Source organism: Oncorhynchus mykiss, chromosome 23, assembly GCF_013265735.2.
Source record: "Oncorhynchus mykiss isolate Arlee chromosome 23, USDA_OmykA_1.1, whole genome shotgun sequence".
NCBI lineage: Eukaryota > Metazoa > Chordata > Actinopteri > Salmoniformes > Salmonidae > Oncorhynchus > Oncorhynchus mykiss.
Genome location: NC_048587.1, coordinates 54,633,822 through 54,649,911, shown reverse-complemented (window position 1 = coordinate 54,649,911; position 16,090 = coordinate 54,633,822). Strand labels below are relative to the sequence as shown.

The window sequence follows — 16,090 nt, the reverse complement described above, 5'->3', positions numbered from 1 at the left end:
CACTTAGGAAGCAACACTGATTGATAATAAATTTCACATGCTGTTGTGCAAATGGAATAGACAACAGGTGGAAATTATAGGCAATTAGCAAGACACTCCCAATAAAGGAGTGGTTCTAAAGGTGGTGACCATAGACCACTTCTCAGTTCCTATGCTTCCTGGCGGATGTTTTGGTCACTTTTGAATGCTGGCGGTGCTTTCACTCTAGTGGTAGCATGAGACGGAGTCTACAACCCACACAAGTGGCTCAGGTAGTGCAGCTCATCCAGGATGGTACATCAATGCGAGCTGTGGCAAGGTTTGCTTTGTCTGTCAGTGTAGTTTCCAGAGCATGGAGGCGCTACCAGGAGACAGGCCAGTACATCAGGAGACGTGGAGGAGGCCATAGGAGGGCAACAACCCAGCAGCAGGACCGCTACCTCCGCCTTTGTGCAAGGAGGAGCAGGAGGAGCACTGCCAGAGCCCTGCAAAATGACCTCCAGCAGGCCACAAATGTGCATGTGTCTGCTCAAACGGTCAGAAACAGACTCCATGAGGGTGGTATGAGGGCCCGACGTCCACAGGTGGGGGTTGTGCTTTACAGCCCAACACCGTGCAGGACGTTTGGCATTTGCCAGAGAACACCAAGATTGGCAAATTCGCCACTGGCGCCCTGTGCTCTTCACAGATGAAAGCAGGTTCACACTAAGCACATGTGACAGACGTGACAGAGTCTGGAGACACCGTGGAGAAAGTTCTGCTGCCTGCAACATCCTCCAGCATGACCGGTTTGGCGGTGGGTCAGTCATGGTGTGGGGTGGCATTTCTTTGGGGGGCCGCACAGCCCTCCGTGTGCTCGCCAGAGGTAGCATGACTGTCATTAGGTACCGAGATGAGATCCTCAGATCCCTTGTGAGACCATATCCTGGTGTGGTTGGCCCTGGGTTCCTCCTAATGCAAGACAATGCTAGACCTCATGTGGCTGGAGTGTGTCAGCAGTTCCTGAAAGAGGAAGGCATTGATGCTATGGACTGGCCCGCCCGTTCCCCAGACCTGAATCTGGGACATCATGTCTCGCTCCATCCACCAACACCACGTTGCACCACAGACTGTCCAGGAGTTGGCGGATGCTTTAGTCCAGGTCTGGGAGGAGATCCCTCAGGAGACCATCCGCCACCTCATCAGGAGCATGCCCAGGCGTTGTAGGGAGGTCATACAGGCACGTGAAGGCCACTCACACTACTGAGCCTCATTTTGACTTGTTTTAAGGACAATACATCAAAGTTGGATCAGCCTGTAGTGTGGTTTTCCACTTTAATTTTGAGTGTGACTCCAAATCCAGACCTCCATGGGTTGATAAATTAGATTTCCATTGATAATTGTTATGTGATTTTGTTGTCAGCACATTCAACTATGTAAAGAAAAAAGTATTTAATAAGAATATTTCATTCATTCAGATCTAGGATGTGTTATTTTAGTGTTCCCTTTATTTTTTTGAGCAGTGTAGTTGATTTTTGGGGGGATTGACATGGAGAACTTTGTTACGAAGAAAACGGGACAGGTTGTACATTGATAGTTTTGATATAATGATTTATTTCAGAAATTCTGACATTGACAAAGATGTAGTATATTTAATTCAACTGCTATTAATATTAGGTACATTACAAATTGAGAAATGCAAATGGTCTAATTCAAAACCTATTTGTTTCCCTTTATAAATTAATTTAAACAATATGGCACCACTTTAACAAAAATGAAAAACAAAAAGGCAATTAAAACTATTATTAATGAATATGATTTGTTTCTTTAGGATTCCTGGCAATGTAAATAGTTGGTATGTATGCTTGTTTGCGTGACTATTTCTTTTGTTTGTTGATAATTGTAAATAAAATACAAATAGTTCATTTAAAACGGTTTATAATCGTCAGACGTAATGATACGTCATCAGAAGTATCCACTTAAGGGCTGAGGGGATAGGGTGTGTCTTTTAAGTGTTTGAATTGCGGCCACTGTCAATGGGTTGGGCTTGAGATGCTGGTTGGGTTGACTCTCGCCCCTTCGCCACGCCTGACGAGAATGAGCCTGCATGCCATTCCAAGTAATTTAAACAGGTTTAGGCTACTGTGCATGGATTACGTTGCAAACTAGGGTGGGGCTTTCAGATTTGATCAGTAAAAAAGGTGAAGCCTACACAAACCCATACGGTATTTGGACGCCTGACCGCTTCTATCCGCACTGTCTGGTCTGTTTGTCGAATATGTTTCGCTGTGGAATTGCGTATCCAAGATGCAGGTGGATCGTACCACTTCTTTTGCTTTTTGCGATTATATTTGACATTATTGCCATTGCTGCTACTTCGGGATGGGTTGAGGACAAGGACGCAAAGTCCCACTACGCAAGTATGTGGAGTCAATGCCGATTTCGGAATGACAACTGGGATTGCAAATCTCTCATGGAATTCTGTGAGTATCATATTGTAAAACAATCTATAAAGATTTAATTAACAGCCCTAATCACAGTGACAATGAAAATAACACCATATTCATTATTTGACAATATAGCCTACTGTACTATAGTGTGTATGTATTCAGAATTTGATTTGGAGACTGCTCACAGTTAGGCTGATCTGGGGTGGGTGTAATTTGTGGAACGTTCCAACGGGAATCTGTTCCAAAGTACAAGGTTTGCCAACAAACAACACATACAAAGTAGCATGATCAGTTCACCAAGCTAACAAGCTGCCGAAAAACGTAATTAAATAACCCACTCCCCCACAACTTTGTATGTGTTTGTTGGCAACCTTGTTATTTATGAAGTTTTTGGAACAGATTCCTGTTGGAACGTTCCACAAATTATACCCACTCTCTGATCAAGATCATAATAACTCATATTCAGCCTACACAGTAGAAAAGGAATTCCACAGATGGCATTTCATTAGTTGAATATTGTTTGTTTTTCAAGTGCATGGGCCTACTTCCTGAACAACCTATTTCTTTATTTTGGTCCACAATTCCTTTTACTTAAGTCAGCCTTCAACAAGCAAAGGAATGCTCTCCTGGGAGTTTTTCAATGGCAAAGTGGCAGCCAGTCAGAGTAAACTTCAAACAACACTTGATTTTCCCTGTTTCCCATTGTCTTTACCCCCTGTTTGTTGGTGTTTTCCTGCACATTTTACAGCTACTATAACATCTCAACTCATCATGGTAATCAGAAAATATTTCTGATCAAGCACATATCCACTCAGATCCTTTCTCATACTAAATTAAAATGTTGGCTGCATTAGATATATTGTAAGAATAGAAATCAAACGTCAGAGGCTGCGTCAACATGTAACCAAGGTTCCAATTCCTAACAATAGTATATGATAGAACAAAATAGAATAAAGAATTACCTTTTTGAATATTGGTATTAACAGGCAGGATGGATTCATATCAAGATGGCTTTCTCAGTCATGTTCTCAGGGCTATTTTTAGAAGTGTGATGAGTGCCCCTACCAAGCTGGAGAAGTCCTGCTACAAACCACTTCCAGACAATCTGTGGTGAGAAAAAATATAGAGAAAATGCCTCGGTCTTCACTGGACACTGGTGAAAAATATCCATGTCTGGTACATTCGGAACATATGCTATTACTCAGAACTCAGGAGGTACTGCTTCAGTCAGTCAGTTAGGACAGCTGTGTTGTCATTCAGGTAGCAGTCCAAATGGAGGAATAGTTTCAGGTCTCAGTAAACAACATTGTTGATGTTATAAGGTGAGGAAAAGACAGTTACACTTATCCCAGTGTCCTTGCTCAGTCAGTGGGCTACTTACCCCAGTGTCCTTGCTCAGTCAGTGGGCTACTTACCCCAGTGTCCTTGCTCAGTCAGTGGGCTACTTACCCCAGTGTCCTTGCTCAGTCAGTGGGCTACTTACCCCAGTGTCCTTGCTCAGTCAGTGGGCTACTTACCCCAGTGTCCTTGCTCAGTCAGTGGGCTACTTACCCCAGTGTCCTTGCTCAGTCAGTGGGCTACTTACCCCAGTGTCCTTGCTCAGTCAGTGGGCTACTTACCCCAGTGTCCTTGCTCAGTCCGTGGGCTACTTACCCCAGTGTCCTTGCTCAGTCCGTGGGCTACTTTCCCCAGTGTCCTAGCTCAGTCAGTGGGTTACTTACCACAGTGTCCTTGCGCAGTCAGTGGGTTACTTACATAAATGCAACCATTCATTTACCCTAAACTGTGGGATTGTATAGCCCAGTAGTGAACAAAGCAGGCAGGTGGAATTGGAGAAATAAAATTGGTATAATTGTACCCTTCATTTTCATACCATAAAAAGTTAGTTCATAACTAGTCAAATACAAATCAAGGAGAATGATATATTCCTTTTTATTATGCAGTGTATGTGGAGTCAGTGCTGCTGGTCCAAGGTTAACAATGTTTGAGTGAGTGCAGTTGGCTGTAATGTCGCTATCTGACTGGTGCCATCAAGATGAACTAGTATTGACATATTACCACTGGAACTTAACTTTGTTGTGATTAATCAACCTCAGCCGGATGTTGTCCATTCCAAGGGCCACTTACTGTCCCTTCCTGGGTGGGGAGATGGCATGGAGGGATTCTCTGGAATTAGTGGTGTCATGTTGCATGGATGATATGGGAGTTGTTTGTCTTCACAATCAAACCCGTGTGAACATTTTACATTTTCTCTGTATATTGTGTAATAACACAGTAATTACTATTGTATCTACATTGTTTTAATATTATCAGACTAATTTATTAATCACGCAATAATAGGAATTGCTTAATGAGGTTAAGCTTTTTGTGATTATTAGGCTATGTAAAGTTTTTGTTGCCAAATCAATGTGATGGAGCCTACCTACAACTGCAAGCATACCTCTTAGCTTGTAGTCACATAACAAACTTGCTCATTTAAAATGCACAGTGCATAAATGACATCAACAACACTCAAACGTGCACCTGAACAAAACACTGCCAAACTCAATTATAGAATCTGTACTTAATTGCTGTAGATGACGACTCAACTGATTCAATCGATTTAAGTTCAGACCCATACTTTTTCAAATGAACAACATTGGTTTGCCATTGTTTGTTTATTTTGAACTTGATTAGGAAAGACACAAGACAGATGTTCCCCTTCTGGAGAGTATTTCGACTCAGGTGTATTTGGGAGCTATCTTCGGCCCTGTGAGCTGTCCACATCACACTTTTTGAATTAGATTGAGGTACTCGCACTAACATTTTAAAGAGATCCTTTGCAACAGTCAAACAACTGTAACAGTCGGCTACTAATACACGAAAACTGTTCTCGACCATGGACTTGAGATCCAGAGAAGCACATCATTTTGAGCGTGAGAATATCTACATTTTCTGAACACAAGGGACATTATCCTTTCTCACGCCACCTCTCTGTACATCTGTTTTAATGTTTGAATGATACTCTTCTGTATGGTTTAGTTCACACAAAGTTAAACTTGTTAGACTAGGATCCTGTTGTCTGTTAGAGGCAAGTGAAGGCATGACTGCAGTGCCTGAAGCTCAGGCGTAGGCTGCCTGCCATTTAATCCTGATGGTAGACAGAGAGTGAATAATTTAAGGTGTGAGCTCTGCATTAGCATACAACAGATGTCAGTAACCTACCACCAGTAATGTGTAACCAGTAACCTACCACCAGTAATGTGTTGAAATACGATGCAGTTGTGATACTGTAGAACAAAGGCTTCATTGCAATGCGTAGCAAACCTATCAGGATTCATTCATAAATGTATTCTAATACACGGGTTTCGTTGCAATATTTGTGTTGCGGCATGACAATGTACTAACCTCCTTACCTAATACAGGTGTAAATATTTGACTAAATTGGGCCTTCCTCTATTATACTTATGCTAAATAGTTTATTCTATTCTACTGACATTTACTTTTTGTTCATGTTCTTATATTTTCTTATTTCTTATTGTTGTTGGCTTTGTCCAGCATGAACCTGCCAGTAACCATTTCGTTAGACGGTGTAAACCATGTGTTTCATGTACATGACATACGACTCTAATAAAACTTGGAACTTGAATGTTTATTTTTTTTAATTAAATACAGAAATATTTAATTGACATAAATATTCACACCCCTGAGTCGATACGTGTTAGAATCACATTTATTCAAGTTAAAGTTTCAATGTTACATGCACAAGGACAGTGAAATGCCTTTCTTACAAACTGAAAACCCAACCTGTAATCAATAACAATGTACTACTAGATGAGAAAAATAAAACGAGAAATAATAATAAAAAATATGAAATACACAATTAAGTAAGAATAGCATACTATATACAGTAAATATTTAACAAGTTAGTTCCAATACCATATTTACATTTGCAGGGATACTGGATTTATATGTATAGGGAGGGGTAAGGTGACTAGGCAACAGAATATAGGATAAATAGTAGCACAGTTTGTATGTTTTATTTTTTAAATTTTTTATTTCACCTTTATTTAACCAGGTAGGCTAGTTGAGAACACCTTTATTTAACCAGGTAGGCTAGTTGAGAACACCTTTATTTAACCAGGTAGGCTAGTTGAGAACACCTTTATTTAACCAGGTAGGCTAGTTGAGAACAAGTTCTCATTTGCAACTGCGACCTGGCCAAGATAAAGCATAGCAGTGTGAACAGACAACAACACAGAGTTACACATGGAGTAAACAATAAACAAGTCAATAACATAGTAGAAAAAAAAATATCTATATACATTGTGTGCAAAAGGCATGAGGTAGGCAATAAATAGGCCATAGGAGTGAATCATTACAATTTAGCAGATTAACACTGGAGTGATAAATGATCAGATGGACATGTGCAGGTAGAGATACTGGTGCGCAAAAGAGCAGAAAAATAAAAACAGTATGGGGATGAGATAGTCTATCGGTTTATAGCCCACCCAATTACCTATGTACAGCTGCAGCGATCGTTTCGCTGCTCAGATAGCAGATGTTTGAAGTTGGTGAGGGAGATAAGTCTCCAACTTCAGAGATTTTTGCAATTCGCTCCAGTCGCAGGCAGCAGAGAACCTGAAGGAAAGGCGGCCAAATGAGGTGTTGGCTTTAGGGATGATCAGTGAGATACACCTGCTGGACCGTGTGCTATGGGTGGGTGTTGCCATCGTGACCAGTGAACTGAGATAAGGCGGAGCTTTACCTAGCATAGACTTGTAGATGACCTGGAGCCAGTGGGTCTGGCGACGAACATGTAGCGAGGTCCAGCCGACTAGAGCATACAGATCGCAGTGGTGGGTGGTATAAGGTGCTTTAGTAACAAAACGGATGGCACTGTGATAAACTGCATCCAGTTTGCTGAGTAGAGTATTGGAAACAATTTTGTAGATGACATCGCCGAAGTCGAGGATCGGTAGGATAGTCAGTTTTACTAGGGTAAGTTTGGCGGCGTGAGTGAAGGAGGCTTTGTTGCGAAATAGAAAGATTTGATTTTGGATTGGAGATATTTGATATGAGTCTGGAAGGAGAGTTTGCAGTCTAGCCAGACACCTAGGTACTTATAGATGTCCACATATTCTAGGTCGGAACCATCCAGGGTGGTGATGCTAGTCGGGCGTGCGGGTGCAGACAGCGAACGGTTGAAAAGTATGCATTTGGTTTAACTAGCATTTAAGAGCAGTTGGAGGCCGCGGAAGCAGTGTTGTGTGGCATTGAAGCTCGTTTGGAGGTTAGATAGCACAGTGTCCAAGGAAGGGCCAGCAGTATACAGAATGGTGTCGTCTGCGTAGAGGTGGATCAGGGAATCGCCCGCAGCAAGGGCAACATCATTGATATATATACAGAGAAAAGAGTCGGCCCAAGAATTGAACCCTGTGGCACCCCCATAGAGACTGCCAGAGGACCGGACAACATGCCCTCCAATTTGACAGACTGAACTCTATCAGAGAAGTAGTTGGTGAACCAGGTGAGGCAGTCATTAGAAAAATCGAGGCTACTGAGTCTGCCGATGAGAAAATGGTGATTGACAGAGTCGAAAACCTTGGCCAGGTCGATGAAGACGGCTGCACAGTACTTACTGTCTTTTATCGATGGCGGTTATGATATCATTTAGTACTTTGAGCGTGGCTGAGGTGCACCCGTGACCGGCTCGGAAACCTAATTGCACTACGGAAAAGGTACGGTGGGATTCAAGATGGTCAGTGATCTGTTTGTTGACTTGGCTTTCGAATACCTTAGATAGGCAGGGCAGAACTGTAACAGTTTGGGTCCAGGGTGTCTCCACCTTTGAAGAGGGGGATGACCGTGGCAGCTTTCCAATCCTTGGGGATCTCAGATGATACGAAGGAGAGGTTGAACAGGCTGGTAATAGGGGTTGTGACAATGGCGGCGGACAGTTTCAGAAATAGAGGGTCCAGATTGTCAAGCCCAGCTAATTTGTATGAGTCCAGGTATTGCAGCTCTTTCAGAACATCTGCTATCTGGATTTGGGTAAAGGAGAAGCTGGAGAGGCTTGAGCGAGTAGCTGCGGGGGGGGGGGGGGGGCGGAGTTGTTGGCCGAGGTTGGATTAGCCAGGAGGAAGGCATGGCCAGCCGTTGAGAAATGCTTGTTGATGTCTTCGATTATCACGGATTTATCGTTGGTGATCGTGTTACCTAGCCTCAGTGCAGTGGGCAGCTGGGAGGAGGTGCTCTTGTTCTCCATGGACTTCAGTGTCCCAGAACTTTTTGGAGTTAGAGCTACAGGATGCACATTTCTGCTTGAAAAAGCTGGCCTTTGCTTTCCTGACTGACTGCGTGAATTGGTTCCTGACTTCCCTGAACAGTTGCATATCGCGGGGACTGTTCGATGCTATTGCAGTCCGCCACAGGATGTTTTTGTGCTGGTCGAGGGCAGTCAGGTCTGGAGTGAACCAGGCCATCTGTTCTTAGTTCTATCATTTTTTTGAACGGAGCATGCATGTCTAAGATGGTGAGGAAGTTACTTTTAAAGAATGACCAGGCATCCTCAACTGACGGGATGAGGTCAATATCCTTCCAGGATACCCGGGCCAGGTTGATTAGAAAGACCTGCTCGCAGAAGTGTTTTAGGGAGCGTTTGACAGTGATGAGGGGTGGTCGTTTGACCGCGGATACAGGTGATGAGGCTGAGATGCTGATTGAAGACAGCAGAGGTCTTGGAGGGCAAGTTGGTCAGGATAATGTCAATTAGGGTGCCCATGTTTACGGATTTAGGGTTATACCTGGTGGGTTCCTTGATGATTTGTGTGAGATTGAGTGCATCTAGCTTAGATTGTAGGACTGCCGGGGTGTTAAGCATATTCCAGTTTAGGTCACCTAACAGAACAAACTCTGAAGCTAGATGGGGGGCAATCAATTCACAGATGGTGGTATGTGAGCGGGTGTGCGGGTATGTAGTCAGTATAAATGGTGATGGAGTGAGTGTTTGTGTGTTGTAGTGACAGTGTCTGTGCATGTGTAGTGCCCTGTGAGTGTGCATAGAGCAATCAACTACTGAAATAAAAGGTCAATAAAGAATCAAGGTAAACTCGGTCCGTGTAGCTATTTTGTTAGCTATTTATCAGTCTTATTGCGTGGGGATAGAAGCTGTTCAAGCGCCTGTTGGTGTAAGATTTCTGGGTAAGTCTCTAAGAATGCAAATGCATGCTTTTCAACCAATCGCTGCCCCCGCCCGACTAGCATCACTACCCTGGACGGTTCTGACTTAGAATATGTGGACAACTACAAATACCTAGATGTCTGGTTAGACTGTAAACGCTCCTTCCAGACTCATGTTAAACATATTAAATCCAAAATTAAATCTAGATTCAGCTTCCAGTTTTGCAACAACCTCTTTCACTCATGCTGCCAAACATACCCTCATAAAACTGACTATCCTACCGATCCTTGACTTCGGCAATGTCATTTACAAAATAGCCTCCAACACTCTACTCAGCAAATTGAATGCAGTCTATCATAGTGCCATCTGTTTTGTCACCAAATCCCTATATACTACCCACCACTGCAACCTGTATGCTCTCGTTGGCTGGCCCTCTCTTCCTATTCTTTGCCAAACCCACTGGCTCCAGGTCATCTATAAGTCTTTGCTAGGTAAAGCCCCGCCTTATCTCAGCTCACTGGTCACCATAGCAACACCCACCCGTAGCATGCGCTCCAGGAGGTATATTTCACTGGTCATCCCCAAAGCCAACTCCTCCTTTGGCCGCCTTCCAGTTCTCTGCTGCCAATGACAGTAACGAATTGCAAAAATCACTGAAGCTGGAGACATATCTCCCTCGCTAACTTTAAGCTTCAGCTGTCAGAGCAGCTTACCGATCACTGCACCTGTACACCGCCCATCTGAATCTAAATAGCCCACCCAACTCTTTTGCACCCCAGTATCTCTACTTGCACATCATCATCTGCACATCTCACTCCAGTGTTAATGCTAAATTGTAATAATTTCACCACCATGGCATATTTATTGCCTTACCTCCCTAATCTTACTACATTTGCACACACTGTACATGGATTTTTTTTTATTGTGACTGTACGTTTGTTCATCCCATGTGTAACTCTGTTGTTTTTGTCGCACTGCTTTGCTTTATCTTTGCCAGGTCGTAATTGTAAATGAGAACTTGTTCTCAACTAGCCTACCTGGTTAAATAAAGGTGAAATAAAAACATAAAAAAAAAAAAAAGAACTTTACACACCTGGATTGTTCAATATTTGCACATTCTTTTTAATATTCTTCAAGTTCTGTCAAGTTGGTTGTTGATCTTTGCCAGACAGACATTTTTAAAGTCTTGCCATGTATCTTCAGGACGATTTTTAAGTCAAAATTGTATCTAGGCCACTCGGGAACTTTCAACGTCGTCTTGGTAAGCAACTCCAGTGAATATTTGGCTTTGTGTTTTAGGTTATTGTCCTGCTGAAAGGTGAATTTGTCACAGTGTATGTTGGAAGGCAGACTGAACCAGGTTTTCCTCTAGGATTTTTCCTGTGCTTAACTCTATTCCATTTATTTTTATCCTAAAAACACTCCCTGGTCCTTGCAGATGACAAGCATACCCATAACATGATGCAGCGACCACCATGCTTGAGAATATGAAGTGGTACTCAGTGAAGTGTTGTTGGATTTGCCCCAAAACATAACACTTTGTATTCAGGACATAAAGTAAATGTATTTGCCACTTCTTTAAAAAAAATATTTTTTACAGTTTTACTGTAGTGCCTTATTGCAAACAGGATATATGTTTTTGAATATTTGTATTATGTACAGGCTTCCTTCTTTTCACTCTGTCATTTTGGTTATTTTGTGGAGTAACTACAATGTTGTTGATCCATCAGTTCTCTTATCACAACCATTGAACTTGTTTAAAAGTCACCATTGGCCTCACGGTAAAATCCCTGAGCGGTTTCCTTCCTCTCCGGCAACTGAGTTAGGAAGGAAACCGTGTTCTTTGTAGTGACTGGGTGTATTGATACACCATCCAAAATGTAAGTAATAACTTCACCATGCTCCAAGGGATATTCAATGTCTGCTTTTTACATTTTTACCCATCTCCCATGTCTTTGTGGTTGAATCTGTGTTTGAAATTCTTTGCTCGACTGAGGGACCTTACAATTATCTGTATGTAGTACAGAGATGAGGTAGTCATTCAAAAACACTATTATTGCCAAACAACTTATTATGTGACTTGTTAAGCACATGTTTACTCCTGACACATGTTTACTTCCACTTTGACAAAATGGGGTATTGTGTGTAGGCCAGTGACACAAAATCTCCAATTTAAATTCAGGCTGTAAAACAACAGTATGTGAAATAAGTAAAGGGGTGTGACTACTTTCAGAAGGCACTGTACTAAGCATTGCTTGTTGTCTTTTCAGCTTGGGCCCAGGCTGTGGCAGCTCTTATGATCATCGGCCTCATCATCCTTATCATAGCCTTCATTATCTCCTGTATCGCTCTCTGCTGCACCCTCAACATCAGCCTTCTACCTGTCATTGGGGTCCTGCTCTTCATCACTGGTAAGAAACACAACACCATTCTGTTCTTCTTGGGGTGGTTTCCCGGATTAATTTTACTCCTGGACTAAAAAGCCATCTCCATTAAATGCTTTTTAGTCCAATATTAGGCGTCATCTGTGTCAGGGAAACCGCTCCCTTATGTTTTTGTACTTCAAGTGTCTGAGCTAATGGAGGAGAAGTTAGTTATTGAAGACGTAGTGAAATATTAACAACTGGCTTTCCTTTGTTAATTTGGCTTGCCTCAATGTATTGCTCCAAACCTCAAACTACAATTACTCTCATACTTTAGTGCTTCCTATGCTCCTCCACGTTCCGAGGGGGCTCAAGTAGCATGGCAACCATAGCTACTGTGGAGTTGGCGAGTCTTAAAGCTATTCTTCTTATTTTAGCCGTTGCCAATGAGGAGAGGGAGTGGGAGTTGTTTGTGTCCCTACTCTGCTCTGAGGTTCAGGGAAGGGCTGAGAGAATGTTCTGCATCTGGCTGAGTCACAGCACTGATAGTGAGATAATAGGAACACTCCCCCTCCTCCCTATGCCCCCCCCTTCTGCAGCTGCCACCCTAGTGTGAAACCTGACAGCCCAGCCTATGCCTAGGGGAAAGAGAGACTACACAGTCACTCAGAATTACCCTGAAACTGTCTCAGACATAGCGGAATCGTAGAGGTGTCTGACTATAAAACTGCCGTCCTCTCATGGGAATGTTTTCCCAGTGTTTAGAGTGTAGTAAATAAGTATTAGTATTTAGAACTAGTTCTGACTGGATCACCAGTATATGTGGATGTAAAGTAGTAACAGTAGTAATCATCGCTATGTGATCCATTGTTTGATCCCACTTTGTGATTCGCCATCCATGCAGTGAATGTGTAAAATATCAACTTTACCTCACAGTACATCCACTTTATTATCCACCTTCTAATCTAAATGACACATGCTCTAACTTGTTGTTACATCTAAACCCTAGAGATTTAAGTTCACACGCCCTCACGCTAGTTTTGGTAGACTCTCCCACTTGTGTCACTGTTCCACAGAGTCAGCCTCCTCCCCTGTTTGGAATGATCCATCACTGATGACCCTCTCTGTTCCTGAATGATCCACCACTGACAAATCTCTGTTCTGCCTGTTTCTCACCACAGTGGTCATTCAGTTCATCGCCCTCATCATCTACCCAGTCAGGTTCAATGACCTGATCTTCGAGGGCCGCTACGACTACACCTGGGCCTACGGCTTCGGCTGGGGGGCCACCATCCTCTGCATCGGCTGTGGGATCCTCTTCTGCTGCCTGCCTCGCTACGAGGATGAGCTCACGGGCCTCGCCAAGACCAAATACATCTATACCTCAGCTTAGAGGAACCACGGACACCCCCAGGCTACATCTCAATAGTCTGAAGTGACTTCCCTTCTCCTTATCTCCTTCCCTTTATCTTCTTTTTCCCTTCTTCTCTTCATCTCCTTCCCTTCATCTGCACTGAGGAAAACAACACAGGACAGTGAAAGCAATATAGTAGTCACCTACCAAGAATTTACTTTCACCTGCTCAGGTTCTTTCATATCAGCCAGATGAAGGAAAGGAAGCCCACTTTAGACTATTGAGATGCAGCCCCAGGCGAACAGAAGCACCACAGAGGACACTGACACTTAGACATATCATTGGAAGTCACTTTTGTCATTTCTAACAACGCTGAATGCCCTCTCCGTTGGAAGGATCCCATAGATGTGCCCTATTTCCGACCCTATACTGATCCCCATATTGATTTGAGTGGTCCACATGTTACCACGGGAGATTGCCAGGTATGGCTATTCCAGTGGCCTTTTTTCTATCACCTTCAATGTTTTTCCACATTTGATGTTTGTGTAGAGTAGTTGAAGTGACTCAGAAGCAATATTGCAGATTATACATAAAAAATGTGCATAAACCGCCATAACCTTATCCTTAAATTAGCTGAATGCAAAATCACAGAAGTGCACTTAATATCAACGGTAAGGACTCCATCCAAGAGTTGATGGATAATGTCAAGTGTTCTAACCAGCTGTGTTAGAGGGCGTATGCCCTACACACACAGCTAATGTATTTGACTGCAGGGTTGTTGGATGTTTTAAGATGTCGCTTTTCAAAAAATGTATTCACTTTAATCCTAATTTTAATGGTTCAGGTCATTTACTGGCTAAACTGAATTGTAAGTACAGTAGGGAAAATGTAAACATGAATGTATACTGTGTATGGTGCAAGGAAAGAGGCAAGTGTTGATTTGCTTTTATTCGATTAGTTTAAGAATTCTGTTTCTAGTCATTATTATGCAACACACAGCTGTGTTTTAAGATTCTTTTCTTTTTTTACATTTAATCTTACTCCAACGACAATGCTCTTGATTGGCTATGAATGGGTATTGCTGGACATTGTTCTTGATTTGCCTATGAATGGGTATTGCTGGACATTGTTCTTGATTTGCCTATGAATGGGTATTGCTGGACCGTGTTCTTGATTGGGTATTGCTGGACATTGTTCTTGATTTGCCTATAAATGGGTATTGCTGGATTGTATTGTTGTGAAAACTAAAACAAATAAAGGAGAAATACACATTTGGCCTGGATTCAATCTGTAGATTGTGGATTCAATCGCCTATAAATTTCAACCGCGCTACAACGCTGATATTCGGCACTGCAGATTGAATGTCCATTCCATGTGCTGATAATGGTAACCAACATGAAGCACCCAACCACAGACTTTTAGATATACATTCAGCATTTGACTTATAAATTCTTGCAGAAGACAATGTAGCGTCTTTCAACAGCATCAGGTGATGAGTCTGCTATAGAATACTAGTAGTGTCATGTCAAACTCGGACATGCCTTCATTTTTCATAATTGCAAAATGTGTGGTTGACATTGAAGGGGACATTCTATGGACTCAACTCAAGTCATATTTCAGTTGAAATGGAAAAGGTCATATCGATATTCTGGTGATTAATCTTTTGGGTTTATTTAGTCCTTTTGAATATACAACTTTCAGCAGTGTCTTTTTATGCAATAAAGAGTTGTTTTTTTCGTCAAGTTATATCTTCAGACCGTGTTTGCGTGTGTCTCCATGGCTATGTGTGTGCATGTGTTGGTGATGGAACTTGGTTGTAGTCTTACTGTTAAGTTACAATAGAACACACAACACAGGTAACATTTTCTAAATGTGGTTGTACATCAGCAGATTTTTTCTTATGTCAGTCAGACAGTCACTTAATTAGCATGTCAGCTACCAATTTTTTGATTCGTATCTAAACTTGCAAGGCACGTGGCCCCCATTTGATTTTTATAGTCTCACTCAGATATCATTAACATGGCATAATTCATGACAAACTGTGTAGAATTGCATGGAATTTGTTATAAAACTGCTAAATGTTCTCTCCACCCCATGGCAAAATGTGTAGAATTCCAGAAAACTTGCTTTAAACCTTCAAATACTTTCCCTCCACCTCATGGCAAAATGGGATGAAATGTACTTTTTAATATACTTAAAACAATTCTCTCCACCATCAAAAGGGGAGCAACAAAAATGTTTTGCCCGCAAGGTGTGTGGCCCCCCAACCAAATCTCACTCAGGGCCCAAAAAAGGCAAGGACCGGCCCTGTGTGTGTGTTAATAACAAAAATAGCACAATCAAACATTTTGCACAGGTAGGTCACTCAAGACTGACTTTCAAATTAGATGTCTATCCGTGTCCTGAGGATGTCGGGAAACGCATTCAAAACCAGTCACTAGGGGCAACATTGAGCGCTATTACCATCAAGTAGGCTTGATTTTTAAGGCCTTATCTCACAAACTGCATTGTGCTCTTTTTGTCCAAATTCTGAAAAAATACAGATACCACTTGATGCACAGCAATTTTGTTCACGCCAAGTCCAATGCACTTTTCCAAAACATTTGCATAATGTCATCAACGCTGCTGGGGCCATTCTTACAGGCTTATATGCTGTTCAAAGTGGCTAGAGAGGATGCAATTATTATTATTGTTTTTTAATTTCACCTTTATTTAACGAGGTAGGCTAGTTGAGAACAAGTTCTCATTTGCAACTGTGACCTGGCCAAGAATGAAGCAAAGCAGTTTGACACATACAACAACA

The 16,090-nt window shown here is 42.2% G+C and overlaps 1 protein-coding gene across 1 annotated transcript; it reads left to right on the top strand.

The window, feature by feature from the left end:
- Positions 1-1,963: 1,963 nt before the first annotated feature.
- Positions 1,964-15,033, top strand: LOC110502984 (p53 apoptosis effector related to PMP-22). Its single transcript, XM_021581346.2, has 3 exons — positions 1,964-2,441; positions 11,841-11,981; positions 13,115-15,033. The coding sequence occupies exons 1-3, from the start codon at positions 2,237-2,239 to the stop codon at positions 13,324-13,326; spliced, it is 558 nt and encodes a 185-aa protein (XP_021437021.1). The 5' UTR covers positions 1,964-2,236; the 3' UTR covers positions 13,327-15,033.
- Positions 15,034-16,090: the final 1,057 nt, after the last annotated feature.

Coding starts and splice junctions, on each gene's coding strand:
- LOC110502984 (XM_021581346.2), top strand. CDS start 2,237: ATGTTTCGCTGTGGAATTGCGTATCCAAGATGCAGGTGGATCGTACCA. Junction 2,442..11,840: donor CAAATCTCTCATGGAATTCT/GTGAGTATCATA, acceptor TTGTCTTTTCAG/CTTGGGCCCAGGCTGTGGCA. Junction 11,982..13,114: donor GGTCCTGCTCTTCATCACTG/GTAAGAAACACA, acceptor TTCTCACCACAG/TGGTCATTCAGTTCATCGCC.